The sequence below is a fragment of the Salvelinus fontinalis genome, chromosome 6 (genome assembly GCF_029448725.1).
Source record: "Salvelinus fontinalis isolate EN_2023a chromosome 6, ASM2944872v1, whole genome shotgun sequence".
NCBI lineage: Eukaryota > Metazoa > Chordata > Actinopteri > Salmoniformes > Salmonidae > Salvelinus > Salvelinus fontinalis.
Window position 1 is genome coordinate 9,068,864 of NC_074670.1, and position 18,506 is coordinate 9,087,369.

The 18,506-nt window shown below is 44.8% G+C and overlaps 2 protein-coding genes across 14 annotated transcripts in view; one reads left to right on the top strand and one right to left on the bottom strand.

Moving 5' to 3' along the window:
• The window catches only part of LOC129856957 (acyl-CoA dehydrogenase family member 10-like), a 10,471-nt gene extending 6,013 nt beyond the window's left edge, over positions 1–4,458 (bottom strand). For 2 of the 4 annotated variants that reach the window (XM_055924761.1, XM_055924764.1), the window contains exons 1-11: positions 4,351–4,457; positions 3,925–4,108; positions 3,379–3,527; positions 3,018–3,212; positions 2,469–2,627; positions 2,083–2,242; positions 1,543–1,669; positions 1,183–1,251; positions 879–1,060; positions 585–735; positions 216–361 (exon numbers count right to left, since the gene is read on the bottom strand). In XM_055924761.1, coding sequence (XP_055780736.1) covers positions 216–361; positions 585–735; positions 879–1,060; positions 1,183–1,251; positions 1,543–1,669; positions 2,083–2,242; positions 2,469–2,627; positions 3,018–3,212; positions 3,379–3,527; positions 3,925–4,105 — 1,519 coding nt within the window. In that variant the 5' untranslated portion in view covers positions 4,106–4,108; positions 4,351–4,457. Of the gene's footprint in view, positions 1–215; positions 362–584; positions 736–878; positions 1,061–1,182; positions 1,252–1,542; positions 1,670–2,082; positions 2,243–2,468; positions 2,628–3,017; positions 3,213–3,378; positions 3,528–3,924; positions 4,109–4,293 lie in introns of all 4 variants that reach the window. The other 2 variants (XM_055924762.1, XM_055924765.1) reach the window with 2 other exon arrangements.
• A 48-nt stretch (positions 4,459–4,506) lies between these two features.
• Positions 4,507–18,506, top strand: part of LOC129856955 (PHD finger protein 20-like protein 1) — a 35,501-nt gene continuing 21,501 nt past the window's right edge. For 3 of the 10 annotated variants that reach the window (XM_055924749.1, XM_055924751.1, XM_055924754.1), the window contains exons 1-17: positions 4,507–4,610; positions 6,213–6,344; positions 6,445–6,619; positions 7,069–7,164; positions 8,313–8,397; positions 8,510–8,598; positions 10,000–10,183; positions 11,514–11,581; positions 12,199–12,329; positions 12,530–12,663; positions 13,367–13,576; positions 13,843–14,040; positions 14,228–14,287; positions 15,372–15,653; positions 17,224–17,442; positions 17,809–17,862; positions 17,983–18,105. In XM_055924749.1, the coding sequence (XP_055780724.1) occupies positions 6,262–6,344; positions 6,445–6,619; positions 7,069–7,164; positions 8,313–8,397; positions 8,510–8,598; positions 10,000–10,183; positions 11,514–11,581; positions 12,199–12,329; positions 12,530–12,663; positions 13,367–13,576; positions 13,843–14,040; positions 14,228–14,287; positions 15,372–15,653; positions 17,224–17,442; positions 17,809–17,862; positions 17,983–18,105 (2,191 nt within the window). In that variant the 5' untranslated portion in view covers positions 4,507–4,610; positions 6,213–6,261. Of the gene's footprint in view, positions 4,611–4,765; positions 5,011–6,212; positions 6,345–6,444; positions 6,620–7,068; positions 7,165–8,312; positions 8,398–8,509; positions 8,599–9,999; positions 10,184–11,513; positions 11,582–12,198; positions 12,330–12,529; positions 12,664–13,366; positions 13,577–13,842; positions 14,041–14,227; positions 14,288–15,371; positions 15,654–17,223; positions 17,443–17,808; positions 17,863–17,982; positions 18,106–18,506 lie in introns of those variants that run through there. The other 7 variants (XM_055924755.1, XM_055924752.1, XM_055924759.1 and 4 more) reach the window with 7 other exon arrangements.

Consider the following 18,506-nt stretch of genomic DNA (forward strand, 5'->3'; position numbering starts at 1 on the left):
TATTTCAAGCTCATGAAACATGGGACCAACACTTTACCTGTTGCGTTTATATTTTGGTTCAGTGTAAATGCATACTACTTCTAGGCTATATCCCAAATGGCACCCTATATAGTGCACTACTTTTGACCAAGGCGCATGGGAATAGGGTGCCATTTGAGTTTTATATCTGTGGGCCTGTTAGGGTGCAGTAGTACGGTTAGGTGGTATAACGGTACCTGTCAGTAGAGGGTTGTCCTGGGGCAGGTAGTGAGCCATACAGCTGAAGGTCAGGTCTGTTAGAGGGTCACCCAGTCTGGAACGGCCCCAGTCCATCACCGCAACCACCTCTGGCTTCTCTGGGTGGAACACAAGGTTCTCCAGTCTATGGACCAGAGGGGGTTTTGGGTTGGATTCATTTCACCACGGCTGTGTTCAAAATGGCACCCTTTTCCCTTCATAGTGCACTACTTTTTACCAGATCAATGGGATTAGTACACTATATGGGGAATAGGGTGCCATGTGGGATGCACACCTAATCAGGACTTTTCAAATACAAATATTACTGCTGATTATGTAAATGTGTACATGCTGTGTGTGTGTTATACCTGAAGCTTCCATGGATCAGCGTAGTTCTCTGGTGTTTGGGGAGGTGCAGAGGAAGCCACTGTATGAGTCTCTCCATGGCTGGGATGGGCAGAGTCTCACTGTCCCTGTACTGCTGAGTCCACCACTGTACCTGAAGCCTCATGTAATCCACTACAGAGGAGAAAGAAGGAGAGGGAGAGAGAAGATGGAGAGAGTGAAGGAAAGAGAGAGAAGGAGAGAGATAGGAAATAGAGAGAGAGAGAGAGAGAGATAGAGAATGACACAAAACAATCTTTGCTAAATAAATGAATTACCTGGCTCGTCGTAGTCCTCCAGGCCGACTGCTCTAGTATCTAGACAGTGGATCTGGCAGAGTGTGTGTTGCATGGCTTGGTACAAGGCCCTCCTGTCCCCAGGGGTCAGGCCTGGCAGGGAGGGGTCACTGAACATCCTACCTAGACAGACCTCCATCAAGAGGAAGGGAGCACCCAGGACACTGGACAACACAACCACATACAGGAAGAGGACAGAGAAAGAAAAAAAACGAATCTAGAACTATGTAACGTGCATGAGTCTATGTATGTTTCTGTGTGTCTGTCAGGCAGTGTGCGTTCTCACCTTGTGTCCTCACACAGATCAATGATCTCTGGAACAGGGATGCCTGATCCACTGAGAGATTTCAACAACCTGTGGAGTACAGAGAATAGAGCGATGTATGAAGAAACGTTCTTTCAACTGGAACTGAACTAAAAGTTTAATAATACACATGGTGTCACAAATGACATTCTATTCCCTATAGTGCACTGCTGTTGACCAGGGCCCATAGGGTGCACTATATAGGGAACATGGGGCCGTTTGGGACACAGACACAGTGATCTATATAGAAGAGACGGATGTCCAATCCAGATGCTGATCACTTCCATCTCACACCCATCTAATTCCCACAGCTTGGTAGGTGGTGAGTTGGAGGAACCCAACCTGTACTCTGTATCCATGGCACGGGAGGTCTTCTGCTGTTTCCTCAGGAGGAGATGGCGCCCTCCAGTGGTCAAGTGATATAAGGCGTTTGACTGACTGGGGCTGAGTTGTTGGACAGCAACAGGGTCTGTTTCAGATATAGAGACAGACAGCATCAACAACAGTAAATAGAGACACAGGGTGTGTCCTGAATGGCTTCTTATTCCTACTTCTTTTGACAAGGGTCCTTTTTAGGAATAGGGTGCCGTTTGGGACGCAACCATCATATAGGAGAGCTTTCTAAACAGACATCATAGATCAACATACATGTCCTGGTCCTCCCTTCCCCCAATGGCTTTAGAGGCTATGGGACTTTGTACTGACAACACTGAGGTAATATCAATTCTATCCATTTCTAGACAGAAGTTTTGACATGGATATATGTTCTGATGAAGCTCTGACAAAGGCCAAGAGGCCGATACGTAATCTTTTAAACTACAGTTATACTGGCAAGAGTAGTATGCAAGGTTTTCTTTTCTTTAATGAAATGGATAGATGTACCTTTGTCAGACAGATGGAGAGTCTTCCTCAGGTACTGTGTGAGTTGGTCCATAGGGAGCTTTGTGTCCCAAGGGGCAGAGCCAGGCCCAGGAACAAACCCTGACAGGGGGATCCCCAGCACCCCTTCCAGCTCCTTCACTGACACTGCAAGGTCCCCTACCTGGAGAACAATATCTATCACTCACCAGTGGCTCGGTCACAGAGTCTGTGGGTTATGTTCCCTAGTGTTTGGTGACTACAACGAAGCTTGGGGAAGAACTTGAAACACTGCTCAATGAAACAGCGAGATCATTCACTAGGTTGCAGTCACTTGCACAGTACACCACAAGATCTCCAAGATAGAGTGGTATGGGGGAGTTATGAATGCAGAGATGGGGCTCACTCACCTTGATAGCATGTATCCCTAGCTGGGCAGCTGCCTTAACGTTTAACTCCAGGTCATCCAGAAACACAGCCTCATGGGCAGAGACACCCAGTCTGTTCAGGCACAGGTGGTAGATACTAGGGTCTGGCTTACTGAGGCCCTCCCTACACGACTCAACTATCTACAACCAGAGATGGGGGGAGAGAGAGAGAGGAGTAATGAGAGAGGTGAAAGAGGGATGGTGAGAGGCAAGATGGGGACAGAGGGAGAGAGAGAGAGAGAGAGAGAGAGGAAGTCTGCATTGTATTCATAATGCCATTTCTGCACTCAAACACAGAAATTTGACATAGAATTGTCTACTAACTGTTACACAGCTACTATGTGCTACTTTTACTATCATTACTACATAATGTCTGCTGTCTCCCAAATGACACCCTATTCCTATGTAGCGTACTACTTTTAACCAGGGCTTATAGGGCTCCCATAGGGCTCTGAACAAAAGTAGTGCACTATATAGGGAATAGGGTGCAATTTGGGACATAGATGATGTAAACATAAAATGCTTAGTCACCACATCGAAGAGAGAGTGGTCCAGAGGCAGGAAGGGGTCACCGTTCAGCTGGAGGAAGTTGTTGCTGAGGACAGCAGTCTTCAGGCCCCTGGAGCGAGCACACAAAATGGCCTCCATCATGAAGGGTAGAGGCCTGGTCATTGGCCCACTGGTCAGATCAGACAAGAATGAGCCAATGGGAACAGGACATCCTGCCTGAGGGTGGAGCAGCAGAGGGGGATAATGAATGAAGATGTGGGTAAAATCCCAAATGGCACCCTATTCCCTAGTTTAGTGCACTACTTTTAACCAGGGCCCATAGGGTACAGGCTGTAGGTACAGAGAGACATGGCTAGTCGTGATGTAGTAGACATAAGCTCACTATCTCACTGCACTGCCTGCTGAAGGCCTCCACAAACTCCTCAGCCCCAATCTCTCCACGCATGAACCTCTTCCACGCGTTCACCTCCCCACCTGTCCTGATGGCCTTGCCCAGCGTGCCCAGAGGAACACCGTTCTGTCGTTCAAACACTAGAGACAAAAAGAGACCAAGGATATTATGTTGCACTATATTGACTTCTATGTTTATTGTTATTTAACCTTTATTTAACTAGGCAAGTCAGTTAAGAACAAATTCTTATTTTCAATGACGGCCTACCGGGGAACAGTGGGTTAACTGCCTTGTTCAGGGGCAGAACGACAGATTTGTACCTTGTCAGCTTAGGGATTCGATCTTGCAACCTTTCGGTCACTAGTCCAATGCTCTAACCACTAGGCTCCCTGCCGCCCCTATGTATTTAGGCCCTTTCCTCCATTAGGAGTTGAATGGAAATAAGTAGGCCTACCGTAATGGCCTATTTTTGATGTTGGGTTATACAAGGCTTGTGTGGTACATTGTGGGGCACATTGTGTGGCCTATATGACATACCTGTTGCCAATTTGACAGGTGACGGAATGAGAACTCCATACATGTCAAAAATGACAGCTTTGTAAGTGGAGATGGCAGCAAAGCTTCTGTGACAGAGGCTAGGCATCTTCAGTCTCCACAACTGAGACCTGAATCGTGCAGCAGTCCGCATCTTCTTCTTCATCATCATCATCATCATCATTTTCTTGGTTTTGCACAAGAAAAGGGTACAAAGATTGTTAGTCAAACGAGAGAAGAGAACACTTTAAAACAAGTAAAGATTGCTGCCCTGTGTCTGACAAAAATACCTCCTTGGATTTATCAAAATCCTAACATTGAAAACAGGAGACAGTGGAAAAGTTTCCCCCTTATTTCAATCTGACCTCTTACTTCAACGTTGTCTCTGTCAGGCAATGTCAGATAGTTGTCAACGTCTCTCTCTCTTACCTGTGTTGACCTTACGCTGGCTAACGTTGATTGCAGAATATTATGTGATAGTCTTGTATTCTAGAGACATATTTGCAGTACTGTTTACAATGCAGACATGTTGTACTTCAATGTAGGTCATGTGATTATGGTGTATGCTTACGTTGTTACGTTGGAACGCCCTCTATTTTATTTAGGGTAAATATCTGAGCAGAAGAATGGGAAGAAGACTGATATGAGTTTATAACAATAACTATCATTTACCAAATGTGTTCGCAAAGGTAAAACTATTTGCAATTCATTCCAAAGAGGACAATGCACTCACAAAATACATGAGAATGTATGCCATCAGATAGCTAGAAACTGGCTAACAGTTTTTGGCTAGCTATTCTGCAGAGCTTGGCAAATTAGCTTGCTGCTATTAAGTTAGCGTTATCGTCGGACAAGCTAATAGCTAACCCAAATAGTAGTTCGCTTGCCATTTAATCGGTGGAATACATGGATTTCATTAATATATTCATCTAACTTTCTTTGCCCTTGTCATATCACCATCGTTTAGTTAGCTAGTAATACGTTAGTTAGCCCAGTTAAAAATATAACGTTAGCCAGCTAACTTATTGCAAAGTTAACTAGTTACTGTAGCATTAGGTACCAGACAACTAACGGCCAGCTAGCTAAACGGTTTGTTGCAAATTAATATTCTATTTGTTAGGTCATTAAATGTTAATATAATGCTTGTTTTATCACTTGACTTTTGCCACTTTTAATAACCGACATGCTAGCTAGCTAACCAACCAACCGCTTGTGTGACTTTAGCTAGCTAGCGATAATCTGGCTAGCTAGTCTACGATAGCCTGCTAGCTAGCTACCTAGTTTAGTAAATTAGGCTAGCTAACTATCCTAGTACGTAAATTAAGCTAGCTAGCTAGTTAACGAATAATGTGAAAATATGTGGTGACGTTTGCTAGTTAACTCAACATACGAGTTGATTAATTAGCTAACTAGTACTGTTATGAATGATTGTGCCATGATGTTTTAATGAGTAGAATGTGCCAGTTGTGTCAGTATGGTGGTGGTGTCATTTTAGTCATAATAGATTATCGACCCTGCACTTGCTTATAGTTGCACTGGGGTCGGACCGGCTTCTTGTTTAGATCAAGACACTGCGGAGCCTGCACAAAATATGGCTCGAAAACGTACCTCAATCCAGGGATGAGAAATGCATTGTACTCTGAATTGTCCCATTATTCCAAACGTTACACCGAGAAGGTTGAACGACTGACTGTTAATAGTAGCCACATCTGCCATTGTGGAATTGCTGCTGTGGCTTCTGCTACCTATCACGAGGACTAAAAGGGAACTTTTATGGAAAAACGAGTAGTTCATTCATCTTCTCTGTATAACAGTTGTTATAAGGGTAGAATTTTGAGTACTAGGCATTTCTCATCCCTCGATTGTGGTACATTCTCTGAGCCAGGAATCCTGTCTGACCCCAATGCAGCTGTAAACAAGCGTAGGGTCTGAATCTATTTTGGCTAGTGGCATGTCTGAACAGCTTGTTTGAAAGACAGTTGGTTTAGTAGAGAGGATGTTAGCTAGCTAGTCAGCTATCTATTCAAAGAACGTTTTTGCTTTATGAATCAACTGGAATACTGCTGATCTATGTGAGCAAACTATCATGCTAGCTAGCTAGTTCAACAAGACAATATTGTTCATTCCGTTACTTAAGCCATGTAGCTAGCTAGCTAATCACCTTCCCATATGGTGCCAATTGAACAGATAGTTCATCTTTGCAGAGGGTCTCGTATGTGTGGTTTACATTACATTAAAGAGAAAGACGGATGCTTAACATGGTCTATCCATTACCTTTGTTTTGTTTTCAGCTGCCACAGACAGACAGATCATCAGTCTTGAAACATAGACGTTGTGAAGATGAGCAAGAAGACACCTAATCGTCCGGGGATCACTTTTGAAGTCGGTGCTAGAATTGAAGCTCAAGACTATCTACAAAAATGGTATTGAACAGTTAAGTTCCTTTATGTAATCATGTGCATAATGACAGATGTAACATAGTAGACATTTTGTTCTTGTCTTCTTTCTTATACAACCTTCTAGGTACTCGTCACGCATTGAGGACATCGATTTCGATGAGGGAAAGATGCTTGTCCACTTTGATCGTTGGAGCCATCGATATGATGAGTGGATCGCCTGGGACAGCACTCGACTGCGGCCTCTTGAGAGGCCAACACTCCGTAAAGAGGGACTGAAGGAAGAGGAGGGGGAGGTGACTGTAGGTGTTTTTGTCCAGCCACAGACTACTTCTCAATTTGTCTCTCCACGATTCCTCGCATCCTATTTCCTTGATGCATTCTCAACCGTATTGGAGGAGAAGGTCCAAGGTCCCTATCCTCTGACCTTCTTCTCCATTTGAGAAGATATGATGATGTGAGGAATTGAGAAAATATGAATTGGGAGTGTCACAGACTCCAACAGACCATGTATTGTGGCTTGCAATGTATGGATGGATTTGATGAAACTCATATGGCATGCCAATTACTCAAAACAGCTTTCTCTGGGCTAGAGACAGTTTGCCTCATGAGGAGTTTTGTTGTAGATGGTTGAGTGTCAATCGGATGAGTGATAGATGGATAGTAGTAACATATCGATTCTGAGTGAACTATCGTTTTAAAATAAATAACAAATTGTTTATGCCTTATATCTTATAAATATTTCTACCAGGAGAGACTCAGCGAGATGTCAGCATCTCGCCTTGATGAGCTTCCTGGATGTACAGAGAGCACAGAGGACCAAACAGAGTTACCGCAGCCGAGACAAGTATACATACATTCCCTGTGTCTCATGTTGCAGTGATTTGGCTGAATTATTAACTCCTTGTCTCACTGTTTGGGTTCTTCACATAACACAGCTTTGGTCAAAACCATCAGATCATTTTTGTTGAGGCATAACTGAATCTGACATAGTTATACCAGAGTTTAGGCATTTCCATACTGCAGTGCTATTCTGTGGTCTAAAGGGGCTCATTCTGTGTCATTCAAGCTTTTGCTCTTTGTGTTCCTGTCATATGTTTGTAACATTTATCTTTGAGCTTTTTGTGTTAGAAACTTTTCCCTTTACTTAAAGATCGAATGCAGCCATTTTTATCTAAATATTAAATAATTTAGTACCTTACTGTGATTGTTTTCAATTAAAATGATCTTAAAAGCTTCTTAGCAAAGATCAATTTCTCAAGTAAAATTTTTGCTAGGACTGTCTGGGAGTGGTCTGAATGGGGAGGGGGAAACTTAAAACTGGCTGTTATTGGCAGAGAGGTTTGGAACTTTCTATTGGTCAATTAACTAATTTACAGCCAGTTGATGTCACCAGACAGGCCAAAACTCCATCCCACCAAAAAAGGCTGAAATTTCAGGTGGCCTTTTCAAACAGCTCTTACACTAAAATGGCTTTTTCAAAATTTCAAAGTATCATTCCAACCTCAGTGTGGAAATGTATTTAACACACAAGAAATCACGTTTTTTATATCACTGGGCCTTTAATATTCAAGCTACACTTTCAACCTTACAAGCAATTCCTTACATCCTTAATCAGACAACATTTAGTGCTTCTACAGTATCTATACTGGACAAAAATGTACATGTAACATGCAACAATTAAAAAGATTTTACGGAGTTACAGTTCATAGAAAGGCCTACCCACTTGGGAGCCAGGCCCAGCCAATCAGAATTAGTTTATCCCACAAAAGGGCTTTATTACAGACAGAAATACTCCTAAGCAACCCCCCCCCCCCCACACACACTCTCAAATTTCAAGTATCTTTTATTTCAGCTCATGAAGCATGGAACCAACACTTTACATGTTGCGTTTTATATTTTTGTTCAGTATAATTTCAAACTTTCGTCTCTCATGGCACGTGTTTGTTAAATACATATTTAGAGTAATGGAGGTTTGCTTGACTTGTTTTGCAGGAATTGAGAGATGGTGAAGAGGTGCTTGCTCGATGGACAGATTGTCGCTACTATCCTGCAAAGATTGAATCTGTAAACAAAGAGGGTATTTATCACTAACTATTTCTAAAGCAGTAGCAGGCCGTATGGCCAATACACATAACACAATGACTTGCAATTGTGTCCGTCCCAACTGAAGTGTGTTTGTTAAATTCTAGGTATCTACACGGTGCAGTTTTATGATGGAGTTATTCGCTGTGTGAAAAAAATTCATATCAAATCTATGCCCCATGATGCAAAAGGACAGGTGAGCTGGTCACATGATCATACAATCACTTCTGGAATCAGCATGAGCATATTTAAAAAAACAAATATGTTTCTTTGTCAATTTAACCTTTCTTAACAAGGCAAGTCAGTTAAGAACAAATTCTTATTTACAATGATGGCCTGGATAGCATTCCTCCAATAGAAGTAAGGAACATGTAGCTTAGTAAGAAACTGGCATTATAGCTAAGAGTCTGGCGTTATCGCTAGGGGTCTGGTGGTTATCGCTAGGGGTCTGGCGGTTATCGCTAGGGGTCTGGCGGTTATCGCTAGGGGTCTGGCGGTTATCGCTAGGGGTCTGGCGGTTATCGCTAGGGGTCTGGCATTTTTAGATTTACTGATTTTAATAGAAGGCAAGTTAAAATTCCTGAAAGTCTGTTGTAGACAGTGTAGGATACCATAATTTTCTATTTCACTTCTCCCTCTTTTTCAGAAGGTAAAGGGCAACAGGGAATTGCTGGATTTAATGCGAAGGCTGATTCCCACAGTCTTGGCAGGATAGACTTGCTGGCATCTCCCTTGTTCCAACCAGCAGACACTTAAGGAGACCAGAGTCTAATCTTAATTACTACTTAATCATTTATTTTACTTTAGAATTTTTTACTTTTAATGTGCAGCAGTACACTTGGAAAGTAGTAGCTAATAGGTCAAACACAAGTCCCTATCGGCTAAATATATTGATTTCTTTACTATTGAGGCTTACTATTTTCTCACCGACCAAGGTCGTGACCTAGTCTTGGACCTAGATGATCTGTTTAGTCACGGATAAGCCTGTTACTTCTCCACACACTAAGTCAGACTCCCAAATGGCACCCTAACTAGAGGCTGCTGCCCTATATACATAGACTTGGAATCACTGGTCACTTTAATAATTGGAACTAGTCACTTTAATAACGTTGACATATTTTGCATTACTCATCTCATATCTATATACTGAATTCTATCCTTTTCTACTGTATCTTAGTATTTGCCGCTCTGACATTGCTCGTCCAAATGTTTCTTTTTAATTCCATTCCTTTTACTTTAGATTGTGTATTTTGTTTAGATATTACTTGTTAGATATTACTGCACTGTTTGAGCTAGAAACACAAGCATTTCGCTATGAACCGCAATAACGTCTGCCTTACACATGTATGTGACAAATACCATTTGATTTATTTCCTATATAGGTAATAGAGTTCAATTTGGGACGCACACTAACTAACTTACAGCAGCAGCCTATAGAATAGATGCATTTATCTAACCGCCAGTCTCTAATACTACGTTTAATAACAAAATATGGATACATTGGATTTAAAGAGCTTTTCAAACAACAAGGACAATGCACAACAAAACACAATAGAAAACAGCGGAGGAGGAAAAACAAGTCTCTCTTCTCCAACAGGACTGGATAGCCCTGGTGAAAGCTGCCTCGGCTGCAGCCAAGAGCAAAGGAAGCAGTACGCCTCGTACCAGTGCCAACAGCAACAAGGTCAGGGACGACCCTCACGGAGGGAAGTCTGACGATGAGGATGGTCAAGAAGAGCTGGATGAAGAGTTGCAGGATCAGTCCGACTCTGACAAACTGGGTAACTTGAGTCCTCTCCTTCCCTCACCCCACCAGATACATGCACACTGTGGGTATTTCCAAAAATGGCTCCCTATGTAGTGCACTACTTTTGACCAGAGCCGTATGGTCCCTGGTCAAAAGTAGTGCACATTGTAGGGAATAGGGTTCCATTTGGGACACAGTTGTGTTTAAAATTAGCAGGCCCTTTAAAAATGAATGATCATTTCTCAGTGCCTGTTCTCATGCAGCTAATACTGTGTGTTAGTATTATACAGCAGTGATATGGATTAGTGGTATCATTTAGATGTTATGATTCTTTTAAGATTCTTTACTCTCAACCTCTCCAATGATAACTAAGACGCCGTGGTGATGATAACTAAGACGCTGTGGTGATGATGAGGAAGAAACCAAGCCCCCCTCAGAGCAGCAAGACATGAAATCTAAGAGAAGGAGAAATGGACAAGATAGCATGTTATTCAACTCAGAGGGTCCAGGCCTGTAGAACCACAGGTCATATTTCATCCCATTGGGTCCAGGCCTGTAGAACCACAGGTCATATTTCATCCCATTGGGTCCAGGCCTGTAGAACCACAGGTCATATTTCATCCCAGTGGGTCGGCGCCTGTAGAACCACAGGTCATATTTCATCCCATTGGGTCCAGGCCTGTAGAACCACAGGTCATATTTCATCCCATTGGGTCCAGGCCTGTAGAACCACAGGTCATATTTCATCCCAGTGGGTCGGCGCCTGTAGAACCACAGGTCATATTTCATCCCAGTGGGTCGGCGCCTGTAGAACCACAGGTCATATTTCATCCCAGTGGGTCGGGGTCTGTAAAACCACAGGTCATATTTCATCCCAGTGGGTCCGGGCCTGTAAAACCACAGGTCATATTTCATCCCAGTGGGTCGGGGTCTGTAAAACCACAGGTCATATTTCATCCCAGTGGGTCGGGGCCTGTAAAACCACAGGTCATATTTCATCCCAGTGGGTCGGGGCCTGTAAAACCACAGGTCATATTTCATCCCAGTGGGTCGGGGCCTGTAAAACCACAGGTCATATTTCATCCCAGTGGGTCGGGGCCTGTAAAACCACAGGTCATATTTTATCCCAGTGTGTCGGGGCCTGTAAAACCACAGGTAATATTTCACCCCAGTGCCCTCCTTTTTAGTTAACCATCACATGTACAATGTGTCTCCAAAATAGCGCCCTAGTCCCTTTATAGGGCACTACTTTTGACCAGGGACTGGGTCAAAGGTAGTACACTATAGAGGGTACAGGGTGCCATTTGGGACAGCAATTGTGTGTGGCGTTCCGACCTGTTATATTCTTCTCCCTCTGCCTTCAGAAACCCATGAAGATGATGCTGACTGTAAGAAGGAGCAGACAGAGGTCCCAGTGACTTCCCAACAACAGGTACCAGCTAGTCAACAGAGCCACTTGTGTGGGTTGTAGACTCCGTCTCATGCTACCACTAGAGTGAGAGCACCGCCAGCATTCAAAAGTGACCAAAACATCAGCCAGGAAGCATAGGAACTGAGAAGTGGTCTGTGGTCACCACCTGCAGAATCACTCCTGTTTTGGGGGGTGTCTTGCTAATTGCCTATAATTTCCACCTTTTGTCTATTCCATTTGCACAACAGCATGTGAAATTTATTGTCAATCGGTGTTGCTTCCTAAGTGGACAGTTTGATTTCACAGAAGTGTGATTGACTTGGAGTTACATTGTGTTGTTTAAGTGTTCCCTTTATTTTTTTGAGCAGTGTATATATACAGTGTGTATATATATATGCTGTATATACACACACACAAACAAATAAAATAACTTAAAAGACAGACTTTGCTCCATAGTATTTGTTTTTCTAAGGCTGTGTACCAAATGACACCCTATTCCCTATATATTGCACTGCTTTGGACCAGAGCCCATAACAAAAGTTATGCACTAAATATGGAATAGGATCCCATTTGGGACTTAAGCCTAAGAGTCAATTCATGACAGCAATCCCACTGTATTCCTCTCTGTATTCTTCCAGAAGGTACCAAGAACAGCAGACCATGATTCCGTACAGGGGCAGACCCAGAGACAGACTGGGTCCTCTGTGACGGGCTCTCCAGCCAAGTGTCGGAACAGGCGTCTGAAGCACCACTCTGGGGAGTCCAACAGGTAGCTTTTGACAAGATAGCTATTAGCTTTCAATGCCCTAGGAAATCTGTGGGTTATTGGTATATTTATAGTGTATTGTAATCAGGTAATCATTTGTCAATAATAATGTAATTGTAAGTTGTACTTGTAATTCATATTTTTGTTGCTATTTGTATAATAATTTGTTAAATAATGAAGAACCCATTTGTCATGGTTAACAGCAGCCAGAAGCAGAGAGCGTCCAGGCCGCCGTGCTCCATCACTACTCTGTCTGCTGGAGAGGACACCATGTCAGCCCCAGAGTCCATGCTGAGTCCCTCCCCCAGACACAGCTGCCCAGACATGGCTACCTCAGGTCGGTCTGCTGAGGGACAGGATCAGAGTGGAAAAAGCACTTCCACTAACTAACTCAAAGTAGGGTATAGTCTTAGACACAAGTGGTGTTACAAATATGAACTTTATGTATACAGTTTTTGGAAAATGTTTGGCGAAAAAAAAAACCCCGAATTGCCTCAGAAGTGTTAGGTTCTAATTCTCACAGTAAAAACTCGACGGACTCTTTTCCCAGAGGATCAATACAGCTGCATTAGTCAAAGACATTGTTCACACAAGCTCTGATATTTAATCCTTTCTCCTATGCTGAGTCTACTCCTACACCTCTAAACAGCCAATGCATCTCTGTTGCTAGACAGAACCTTTGTGATATCTGTTCTTCCTCACTTCATCTGACCTGACCGCTACCCCAAAGTGCTCACTCCTCCCCAACTCAAGGCTGTCATGGTGATTGGTACCAGTCTGTGTCTCTTCTCATCCCAGAGGATCCCACCCATAGGATCCCTAATGGCTAACAATAACATATCCTGACATCATGTAAACGTTATACATTAAGCTCTCTCCCTCAGTGACATGAATTAGTATATTTCATATTCTCAGAAGCCAACAGAAGTAAGACTTGGGGAGCTCGGGCTGTGATCACTGTCAGCACAAAACTATTTTCCATGATGATTCTTAGTGGGTCATTTGGTTGTTGTGACGTGTCTGTGCTTCCTCTCCAACAGGGCATGGTGAGGCGGTTCCTCCAGGCTCCCCCAGGAGCTCAGAACAGAGCCAGAGGAGGAGACGCTCCCAGCGCCTGGCCAGCGTCAGCCCTGATATAAACTCTGACCCCAGCGTGACCTCTCACCCCACCACCACCCAGTGCCCTGACCTCTCACCCCATGGGAGGGAGCACAACACATCTCACAAAGACCCCTCCTCCTCTCCAGAGGGTGAGTGCATCCTCGAGGGATCAGAGTTCTTCCTGGCTACCTTCGTGACCTGGGTCATATTAACTAGGAACCAAACGGAACCAAATGGGCCGAAACAGGGAGGAAACTAGCTGAACTTGTCAAATAAGAAACGCTTGTGTTAATTTTGCGTGACAAAACGTTTTGCTACAGTGTGCACTAATGAATACAACCCTGACCAAGAAAAAAACATGAACAACCAGGAAAACAACCCTGAATCTATTCTGTGTGTGATTGTCCTCCTTTAGATCAAGTGACAAACTCTGTCGAGAGGGCAGAGTCATCGACCCTCCACAACTACTGTGTTGGCATACCACCTACACCTTCATCTGCTGCCTCCATCCTCACACCATCTCATCCACCAATCACACACAGAGACCAGCTGACTGACGGGCCATCAGCCAATCATACGGCAGTGGCAGACAAATTCCCACCCTTAGCTGCAGGTAATGCTTGACATGGGGAGTTATTTATTCTCAACTGCAGCATCTCAAATGGCCCCCTATTCCCTACAAAGTGCGCTAAAGTAGTGTACTTTATAGGGGAGTAGGGTGCCATTAGGGTCAGACATTGTACAGTATAATGTATGTTCGATAATGTCCTAATCCATCTGTGTTTCTGTTTGATTTGTAGCCGCTGGGAGGAGTAGTACTATCAGGAGCCCTAAACTAAACAAGCACACCAGGGAGCCAAGTAGGTTTTCTCCTCAGGCTTATTCCAGATTATTTTACTTTGATTGTATTACTTTTAACCATTACTTTTCATTTCCTTCAAGGCTTACTGCAATTATTATTCATGTTCCGGTAAGAAGTCGATCTTTACCGAGTCCTCTCTGTCCGATAGAATGAAAGCATACTCGAACGCTCTTCAGCCCAGCTTGAACAAAAAGGGAGTCATGTACTGGACTGAGAGACTTGATAATCCAGAAAAACATTCCTCACTCTCTCTCTCTCTCCTCTGTGTGTCACCTCACTCTATCTCTCTCTCCTCTGTGTGTCACCTCACTCTCTCTCTCTCTCTCTGTGTGTCACCTCTCTCTCTCTCTCTGTGTGTCACCTCTCTCTATCTCCTCTGTGTGTCACCTCTCTCTCTCCTCTGTGTCACCTCTCGCTCTGTGTCACCTCTCTCTCTCTCTCTCTCTCTCTCTCTCTCTCTCTGTGTGTCACCTCTCTCTCTGTGTGTCACCTCTCTGTGTGTCACCTCTCTCTCTGTGTGTCACTTCTCTCTCTCCTCTGTGTCACCTCTCTCTCTGTGTGTCACCTCTCGCTCTCCTCTGTGTCACCTCTCTCTCCTCTGTGTCACCTCTCTCTCTCCTCTGTGTCACATCTCTCTCTCCTCTGTGTCACCTCTCTCTCTCCTCTGTGTGTCACCTCTCTCTCTCTCCTCTGTGTGTCACCTCTCTCTCTCTCTCCTCTGTGTGTCACCTCTCTCTCTCTCTCCTCTGTGTGTCACCTCTCTCTCTCTCTCCTCTGTGTGTCACCTCTCTCTCTCTCTCCTCTGTGTGTCACCTCTCTCTCTCCTCTGTGTGTCACCTCTCTCTCTCTCTCTCCTCTGTGACACCTCTTTCTCTCTCTCCCCTCTGTCACCTCTTTCTCTCTCTCTCCTCTGTGTGTCACCTCTTTCTCTCTCTCTCCTCTGTGTGTCACCTCTCTCTCTCTCTCTCCTCTGTGTGTCACCTCTCTCTCTCCTCTGTGTGTCACCTCTCTCTCTCTCTCTCCTCTGTGTGTCACCTCTCTCTCTCTCTCTCTCCTCTGTGTGTCACCTCTCACTCTCTCAGTCATGAACACCAAGCGGTGTGATGACCCAACGTCTCCCAACGACCTGGACCTCTACAAGTGTAAGATCCCTGGGTGCTCCAAGGCCTTCCGCAAAGCCAAGCTGCTGGACTACCACCTCAAGTATTACCACAACGCTGACAAGGACCTCCAGGACTCTGAGCTGCCAGGCTCCCCAGACAGGGCTGGTCGTACCCGGGCCACCTCAGCCTCCATGCCCACCACCACCCTGCTGGAGGTCCCTGACAACACAAAGAGACGCAGGACTGTCTCCACCTCATCGTGTATGGATTTAGATTTGATTCATTTGAAAACACAGTTAGTTGGATGTAACTTGAATACACAAATTCACCAAATTGTTTTAGGCTGTTTATCCCAAATGGCACCCTATTCCCTATATAGTGCACTACTTTTGTCCAGAGCCCAACCTTATACTCTCTCTCACCCCCCTCTGTCCCTCAGTGCTGTCCCTTCAGGGCCATATGTTTTATACTATCCCCTCAGGGCCATATGTTTTATACAGTCCCCTCAGGGCCATATGTTTTATACAGTCTCCTCTGTCCCCTCAGGGCCATATGTTTTATACAGTCTCCTCTGTCCCTTCAGGGCCATATGTTTTATACCGTCTCCTCTGTCCCCTCAGGGCCATATGTTTTATACAGTCTCCTCTGTCCCCTCAGGGCCAAATGTTTTATACTGTCTCCTCTGTCCCCTCAGGGCCATATGTTTTATACAGTCTCCTCTGTCCCCTCAGGGCCATATGTTTTATACAGTCTCCTCTGTCCCCTCAGGGCCATATGTTTTATACCGTCTCCTCTGTCCCCTCAGGGCCATATGTTTTATACAGTCTCCTCTGTCCCCTCAGGGCCAAATGTTTTATACAGTCTCCTCTGTCCCCTCAGGGCCATATGTTTTATACAGTCTCCTCTGTCCCCTCAGGGCCAAATGTTTTATACTGTCTCCTCTGTCCCCTCAGGGCCAAATGTTTTATACCGTCTCCTCTGTCCCCCGAGGGCCATATGTTTTATACCGTCTCCTCTGTCCCCCGAGGGCCATATGTTTTATACTGTCTCCTCTGTCCCCTCAGGGCCATATGTTTTATACAGTCTCCTCTGTCCCCTCAGGGCCAAATGTTTTATACTGTCTCCTCTGTCCCCTCAGGGCCAAATGTTTTATACCGTCTCCTCTGTCCCCCGAGGGCCATATGTTTTATACCGTCTCCTCTGTCCCCCGAGGGCCATATGTTTTATACTGTCTCCTCTGTCCTCTCAGGGCCATATGTTTTATACAGTCCCCTCAGGGCCATATGTTTTATACAGTCTCCTCTGTCCCCTCAGGGCCATATGTTTTATACCGTCTCCTCTGTCCCCTCAGGGCCATATGTTTTATACAGTCTCCTCTGTCCCCTCAGGGCCATATGTTTTATACAGTCTCCTCTGTCCCCTCAGGGCCGTATGTTTTATACCGTCTCCTCTGTCCCCTCAGGGCCATATGTTTTATACAGTCTCCTCTGTCCCCTCAGGGCCGTGTGTTTTATACTGTCTCCTCTGTCCCCTCGGGGCCATATGTTTTATACCGTCTCCTCTGTCCCCTCGGGGCCATATGTTTTATACTGTCTCCCCTGTCCCCTCAGGGCCATATGTTTTATACTGTCTCCCCTGTCCCCTCAGGGCCATATGTTTTATACTGTCTCCCCTGTCCCCTCAGGGCCATATGTTTTATACCGTCTCCTCTGTCCCCACAGGGCCATATATTTTATACTGTCTGCTCGGTACCCTCAGGGCCCTATATTTTATACTGTCTCCTCTGTCCCCTCAGGGCCATATGTTTTATACTGTCTCCTCTGTCCTGCAGCACTGTCCCCTCCGGGCCATATGTTCCAACTGGACTGTACTGGACTGGGAAGCTGTCTGAAACCTCCCAGGTTGAACAGGAAGAAACGCTCCTCTGCCTCCATGAGCTCTGACAGCACAGAGCTGTCTCTCCCTCCCCCGCCTCAGGAGAAGAGCTTCGAGTCCCTCCACGACAAGATCCTGAAGAAGGTGATCGATAAGGACAAGCACCTGGAGCCAGGTTAGTGGCAGGGCAGTGGGCCTTCCTGAGGGGCTGTAAGGACTGGAGCCAGGTTAGTGGCAGGGCAGTGAGGCTTCCTGAGGGGCTGTAAGTCCTGGAGCCAGGTTAGTGGCAGGGCAGGATACAGCAGGTGTAAAACAGCCCAGTGACGTGATTAACTGGCCAGCTCTTTCCCAACAACACACAATGAGGTAGTGATATAGATGAGAAGAAAAACACATGAAATACGACAGAGGGAAAAATAAAATAAACGATCCAAAGTAGTGCACTATATAGGGAATAGGGTGCCATTTGGGTCGCACATTAAATCAACACAGTTAGCTGCAGAGAATTGTGATCGCATTACATACATGACTCCTTCTACAGGGTTAATGAAGATTGAGAAGAAGGTGAAACTGGAGGAGAAATCCCAGGTGATCGGTGAGATTGTGTTCTAGTACTCTTCTTAGCAGTTGTAGTAAATACAATTTCTCCGTTGTTCCCGCAAATCAGTTGGTGATTAAATAATGTTCTGCTTTTCTTTTTTCTTTTTTTCTTTAGGAAAAAAGAAGGACAAGGATAAAGAGCGGAGGGACAGGAAAGAGAAGGACCACTTCAAACTGAAACAGAAGAAGAAGAAGAAAAAGAAGAGGAAATCCAAGCAGCACTGTACGTTTAGTTCAGGTGTTGTATCTTAATGTTTCTCCGAGGGCTCCTGCTGTTGTGAATCCAAGCAGCGCTGTACGTTTAGTTCAGGTGTTGTATCTTAATGTTTCTCCGAGGGCTCCTGCTGTTGTGAATCCAAGCAGCGCTGTACGTTTAGTTCAGGTGTTGTATCTTAATGTTTCTCCGAGGGCTCCTGCTGTTGTGAATCCAAGCAGCGCTGTACATTTAGTTCAGGTGTTGTATCTTAATGTTTCTCCGAGGGCTCCTGCTGTTGTGAATCCAAGCAGCGCTGTACGTTTAGTTCAGGTGTTGTATCTTAATGTTTCTCCGAGGGCTCCTGCTGTTGTGAATCCAAGCAGCGCTGTACGTTTAGTTCAGGTGTTGTATCTTAATGTTTCTCCGAGGGCTCCTGCTGTTGT